The sequence below is a fragment of the Lolium perenne genome, chromosome 2, assembly GCF_019359855.2.
Source record: "Lolium perenne isolate Kyuss_39 chromosome 2, Kyuss_2.0, whole genome shotgun sequence".
Classification (NCBI taxonomy): domain Eukaryota; kingdom Viridiplantae; phylum Streptophyta; class Magnoliopsida; order Poales; family Poaceae; genus Lolium; species Lolium perenne.
In genome coordinates, this window is record NC_067245.2 from 42739286 (window position 1) to 42745871 (window position 6586).

General features: G+C 47.1%; 1 protein-coding gene across 1 annotated transcript; it reads right to left on the reverse strand.

Moving 5' to 3' along the window:
* Positions 1 to 2538: 2538 nt before the first annotated feature.
* LOC139835462 (B3 domain-containing protein Os03g0212300-like) lies at positions 2539 to 3583 on the reverse strand. Its single transcript, XM_071825316.1, has 2 exons — positions 3504 to 3583; positions 2539 to 3031 (listed from the first exon to the last, which is right to left on the reverse strand). The coding sequence occupies exon 2, from the start codon at positions 3028 to 3030 to the stop codon at positions 2539 to 2541; it is 492 nt and encodes a 163-aa protein (XP_071681417.1). The 5' UTR covers position 3031; positions 3504 to 3583.
* Positions 3584 to 6586: the final 3003 nt, after the last annotated feature.

Consider the following 6586-nt stretch of genomic DNA (forward strand, 5'->3'; position numbering starts at 1 on the left):
ACATGCATATGAATGTACAATTTCAAACAAATTTGAAATTAGAACCAAGAAGAATTCAAGAGGAATATACAATATATATTCAATATCGGATGACCATATATAATTTTGAACAAGTTTCCATACATAATTTACGGCATCAGAAGTTCTCACTACTAGGAAAAGGGCAATCAGTGGCGCACCACTTTTACCCATCAGTGGCGCACTAGTGGTGCGCCGCTGTTATCACGCCACTGCTAAGTTTTAGTAGTGGCGCACTAGTGGTGCGCCACAACTACCCTAAGTAACAGTGGCGCACTACGTGGTGCGCCATTGACAAGTCCAGTGATGCGCCAGTATTACCCCAAAGGGGTGCGCCACTGTTGTTCTGCAGTAGTGCGCCACAACTCTATGGTGTCGGTGCGCTCCTGCTACCTCCTGAGGTGCGCCACTGTTATGGCGTTCTGGTGCGCCATTGCTGCCTGTACAAGTGCGCCACTGCAGTCTCTCAGACGTGCGCCATTGCTGGCAGCAGCGGTGCGCCACTGCTACTTTCGCAAGGGGATCAGAGAGTAGTGCGCCACAAGGTCCAAACTAGTGCGCCACTGCTACTTACTGGTCGTGCGCCACTGATGGTCCTCTAGTGCGCCACTTCTAGTATTTCGTTTTTATTTTTTGTATTCCTGGCAGGTATTTGTACAGGTTGTATATCACACTATAACAACACAAATACAGTATATATAACACATATAAGCAGCTAGCACAGTATACCAATACATAGTCCTTCACATTAGCCTCCATGATTCACAAGATTTCAAATATTAGATAAGTGTTACGGTGTTACAAGTCACAAATGAGCTAGTGGTTACACAAGGTCGATCATCTAAACTAGCATCACATAGAAGAGAGCTAGAGTCACTACTAGCACCGTCCCGATGAAAGTGGTCTTCATCCGGTTCCTCCTCCGCTCCGTCCTCTCTCCCGCCAGATAGCGTGCGTATCTGTCTTCGGCTTCCGCTCTAGTGGTGTATCCTTTGTAGCTGTTACCGCTAAAACGGTGAACCTGTCTCCGACACTCCTCCCAGTCGTTGTAGACTCCGGGAACCTTGCCCTTGTACACGACATACCACGTCATATCTGCACATATATGAACAAGCCAAAGAAACATTAGTGCACGCTCATAGATGTTTGCAACGAATAAGAGCAAACTCAAAAACAATCCAAGTAGTATGAACTAAATGGAATGCCTCATACATTGTTGGTCGAAACAAATATGAATATCCCGGGATGGCGTTAGTGAGGCCAGGTAGGATGCACAAGAGATTGATATTTGTGCCATCACACCAGGCTCACTAGCGTCACCCCGGAGTGTAGTGACCACAAATATTAATCATCGGCCAATGCAATTAAGAAGTGCAAACTCAAATAAGAGACAAGTAGCTAGTATGAACTAAATGGAATGCCTCATATTTTGTTGGTCGGAAAAAATATTAACATTTAGAGAAGGGGTAAGTGAAACCAAGTAGGATGCACAAGAGATTGATATTTGTGTCATCGCACCAGGTTCACTGGCCCCTCCTCCAAGTGTATAGGTGACCACACATTCTAATCATCGGCATTCTGAAAAACCAAAGCAAATGGAATGACGATGGCCTCATACATTGTTGGTCGAAACAAATATGAACATCCCGGGATGGCGTTAGTGAGGCCAGGTAGGATGCACAAGAGATTGATATTTGTGCCATCACACCAGGCTCACTAGCGTCACCCCGGAGTGTAGTGACCACAAAATTTAATCATCGGCCAATTCAATTAAGAAGTGCAAACTCAAATGAGAGACAAGTAGCTAGTATGAACTAAATGGAATGCCTCATACATTGTTGGTCGAAACAAATATGAACATCCCGGGATGGCGTTAGTGAGGCCAGGTAGGATGCACAAGAGATTGATATTTGTGCCATCACACCAGGCTCACTAGCGTCACCCCGGAGTGTAGTGACCACAAAATTTAATCATCGGCCAATGCAATTAAGAAGTGCAAACTCAAATAAGAGACAAGTAGCTAGTATGAACTAAATGGAATGCCTCATATTTTGTTGGTCGGAAAAAATATTAACATTTAGAGAAGGGGTAAGCGAAACCAAGTAGGATGCGCAAGAGATTGATATTTGTGTCATCGCACCAGGTTCACTGGCCCCTCCTCCAAGTGTATAGGTGACCAAACATTCTAATCATCGGCATTCTGAAAAACCAAAGCAAATGGAATGACGATGGCCTCATACATTGTTGGTCCAAACAAATATGAACATCCCGGGATGGCGTAAGTGAGGCCAGGTAGGATGCACAAGAGATTGATACTTGTGCCATCGCACCAGGCTCACTTGCGTCACCCCGGGGTCCTCTGTTGACCAAACATTTCGTACACACATCATGGAAAACAGCCAATTCGTACACACATCATGGACATAACATCATCATACCTAACATCGTAGCTTCATACAATTTAAGATAGAATTCAAACAACACGAAGCAACGAAGATAGAGTTGACAACACTCTAAGTTCTAACTATCGGTGTCCGAGCCGGATTCGCCGGTGTGGGGGTAGTGCACACGGCAGGCGGTGTCATCGAACACCTTGACGATCATCTCGCCGTCCCCCTCGTACAGGAAGGTGAGCTGGCAGCCGGGCTCGAGGTGGAGGTCACGGGCGAACTTGTCCCACCCCGTGTGCAGGTACATCTTGCCCTGCCCGTCGAACAGGACCTCCACGGGCCAGCGGCAGAAGTTGCAGCTAGCCTCCCGTAGCTGCAAGTGCGCCGGCTCGACGCCGTCGACGAACTCGGCGAACTTGTCCGGTAGCCTCTTGATGCCGAGTGGGTCGTCGTCGATGCGGAGGAGGAACTCGAAGCAGCGTTCCTCATGCGAAGACGAGGAGGATGCAGGTGACGGTGACCGTGGGGCCCTTGCTGCTCCACCGCGGCGGCCCCTTCCCCGGCCCCGGGGGCGCCCAGGACCGCGGCCTCGACCGCCTCGCCGGCCACCGGGACCGGCCATCCTACATGTTTACATTTTTGAACCATATTACAATCCATTCCACTAACAAAATTGGGCATGACCTATGCTAATTTATGTACATATGAGTGCCCCATTTTCGCCGAAACGGAAATGAATCAACATTTCGGCGATAATGGGCAACTCTGTCGATCCCTGCACAAGAATATGTCATCATATACACCAGCTGAGCACCATGGCACATGTACAATTGTTCCTCATATACACCAGCTGAGCACCATGGCACATGCACAAGAATATGACACCATATACACCAGCAGCATCAACAGCAAGCAGCAGCAGCTAGCAGCAGCAGCAACAGCAGCTAGTAGCAGCTAGTAGCAGCAGCAGCTAGCAGCATGCATCAACAGCAAGCAGTAGCAAGCTAGCAGCAGCTAGTAGCAGCAACAGCTAGCAGCATGCATCAACAGCTAGCAGCAGCACCTAGCTAGCAGCATGCATCAACAACAAGCTACCTGTCTGCAAGTGCGGCGGCGGTCCTCTGCGGCGGCGTCAGCGGTCGAGGGCGGCGCGGCGTGCTTCTCCAGCTGCTGCTCCAAGGTGCGAGTGGAGGTCAGGGCGGCGCGGCGTGCAACAACTAGTGCTGTAAACATCAAAATGAACACTATGAGCATCAATATAGTGCCATGCTTCTTCTTCATTACTAATTCTTTTGCAGTTAAATCAGCAGTAGTATGTTGTAAGGGAAAACCATAGACTTCCCAAAATAGCAGCAGCAACAAGCAAGCACATAGGAGCAGCAACAAGCAAGCACATAGCACAGTGGATGAACCTAAGCTACTGAGGAGCAACTAGGTAGCAGCAGCAGTGGATGAACCTAAGCTACTGCCACCTAAACCTAAATTTCCTAAACCTAAATTTGCTACTGCCACCTAAACCTAAATTTCCTGAACCAAAATTTGCTACTGCCACCTAAACTAAATGAAACTGCTAACAAGTTAGTTTAGATTTGGCCTATTTCACTCTAAAAGGGTAGCTCTTTATTTTTTTTATGAAGGAAATGCTCACTGGTCGGTGCACATAGCCATTTATCTATATGTTTTTCCTTCAAATTAAGCCAATGCACCTAGCAGCACCTCACCTAGCAGCACCTCACCATGCTAACAAGGAACATTTTTTTTCGTAGACAGATCAACTAACAGCCTAATATGAATTTCAGTTCAGCACCTAACAGCACCTAACAGCCTAACAGCAGCAGCACCTAACAGCAGCATCAAGCAGCAGCACCACCAAGCAGCACCACCAAGCAGCAAGCAGCAGCAGGAGTAGCACCGGCTCGAGAGGGAGCACCGAGCAGCAGCAGAGGAGGTACCTAGCAACTAACAACCTAGCAACTAGCAAGCACATAGCAACTAGCAGTAGCAAGCTAGCAAACACATATGCATCATGATACATTCATCATGATCACAAACCACTTGGCATTTTGAAGGTTTGCCAATGGGCACATAGCAACTAGCAGTAGCAAGCTAGCAAACACATATGCATCATGATTACTGAATTTTTTTTACACTTGTTACAATAACTCTCTCTCACTCTCTACATACATCATACCCAATGTGACATCTAAACCATAATACATGATACATTCATCATGATCACAAACCACTTGGCATTTTGAAGGTTTGCCAATGGGCTCTATAACAAAATGAATGATTTTTCAATGCATTTGTTCTAAAAAATAGAGGATATGTAACCTAACAGCAGCAGCACCTAGTGATGCATACAGAGCATCATTGCATAGTGCATACAGAGCATCGAAAATCAAACTTCCACTGTTACACCTCAACACAAGCTACAAATTAATATCCCTGTAGGTTACAACAAGTAGCGTTTGTGTTACATTTCACAATTATACACAAAGTTTGCTTCAGTTTTGATGTTGTCTAAAACATGCCAACAACTAAAGTGACCAAACAAGGTAAATTAATCCTCAATCTGCATGAATAATATTTCAAACAAGCAAGTTATGCCAATCAATCAGATTTTGAATCAGAGATACCTCTATCACATTTCATTTCTGTCAAACGTGTATACTGGAGGTCATGAAAAATGTAGAAGTAATAGGTAGATATGGATTGAGTTAGCATATTGTCAAACTGATAGCCACTGTGAGAAGTGCTTGTCCCGAATTGCATTAGAGCCGGAAGCGCCGAAAGAGGTGTAAAAAGGAGGGTCAACCTGTCGGCTCAAGAGATGCGTCTTAATTAAAAACGAGCAAGTTGAATGCAGTTGCTCCCCCGAGCAAAATCCCAAGTACAGTATTGGTTGATGGCATAGACGATCGATTACAATAGTTGCGAAGATAGGAACATCGATGTAAGCCTGGCAACGAAGACCAAATTAAGCAATCTCGGGCGGGGACCTCCACCAGCGATTTCTACCCCGGCGGCGCGGCGACCTCCATCACCACCCAGCAACTTGCATACGCACCACTAGTGCCGATGAAGAACCTGGAGAGTAGAGGGAGGGACGCCGCTAGGTCAGAGAGGGAGGGAGGGGACGGAACCTGGAGAGGACGACGACGGCGAGGTCGATGTGCTTGACGGCGAGGCTGAGGAGGGTGCACGCGTGGTTGAGGTAGGCTGATGAGGGTGCTCCTCCGCGGTGAGGTCGAGGGCGTGTGGCTCCTCAGCGGTGTGGTCGAGGACGAGGTCGCAGGCGGCATGCGACGAGGCAGAGAATGGGGCACCAGCGGTGGGAGAGGTGGTCGCCGGCGGGGATCCGAGGGGGAGTGGCAGTCGCCGGCGGGGAGTGGCAGTCGCCGGCGGGGAGTGGGGAAATCTCGATCTGGCCACAGTGGGGAATGGACGGGGGATTTTGGCTAAGTCCCAGACACCCTTAGCAATAGCGCACCTCTAGTGGTGCGCCACTATGAGGCTTAACAATGGCGCACCTCTAGGGGTGCGCCACTACCACTTTATGTCTGGGTCAAAAGAAAAACGCGGGGGCTATTGACATATTCCGATTAGTACCACACTGGCTCTGTCCCTGGTTGGTTTGTGCCAAACCCAGCCGGCTAGGTTCGAACCCTGGCGGCCCCATTTTTTTCCTTTTCTTTTTAAATTGATTTAACACTATCATAAACATCCAAAATAGCACAATACACCAAAATAAAAGGCATAAATAATTATAATTATGTATAATATTTAAAATACTATAGAATCTAGAAAATATCCAAAAATATAAATTATATGTCTATTTTGATCGGTACAATGTGTAGATTAACAATATGACATCCATTATTCATACAAGTAAATGATACATAATTATCTTTTCACAATCTTCTTGCCCTTCTTTCTCGCGGTTGAATAATTTAGCCCCGGAACTCCTAGACTTCTTCTCTTGAATGGACGGCCTTTAGGTAGGGTGGTCCTGCTTCTTCTTGTTGTGTATGGTTCTTCATCATCGTCGTCGTCATCTTCCATCTTCGGATCGCCGTACTGGTCAAAGTCTAGCTCGTTGGTGGCTCCATCCATTCCGATGATGCTCCTTTTGCCTCTCCTCACGACAACACGGCTGGGCTTTTGCGGGTCGGTAA

Bases quoted from the DNA above. Each gene is read 5' to 3' on its own strand.
- LOC139835462 (XM_071825316.1), bottom strand. From the start codon at position 3,030: ATGGCCGGTCCCGGTGGCCGGCGAGGCGGTCGAGGCCGCGGTCCTGGG.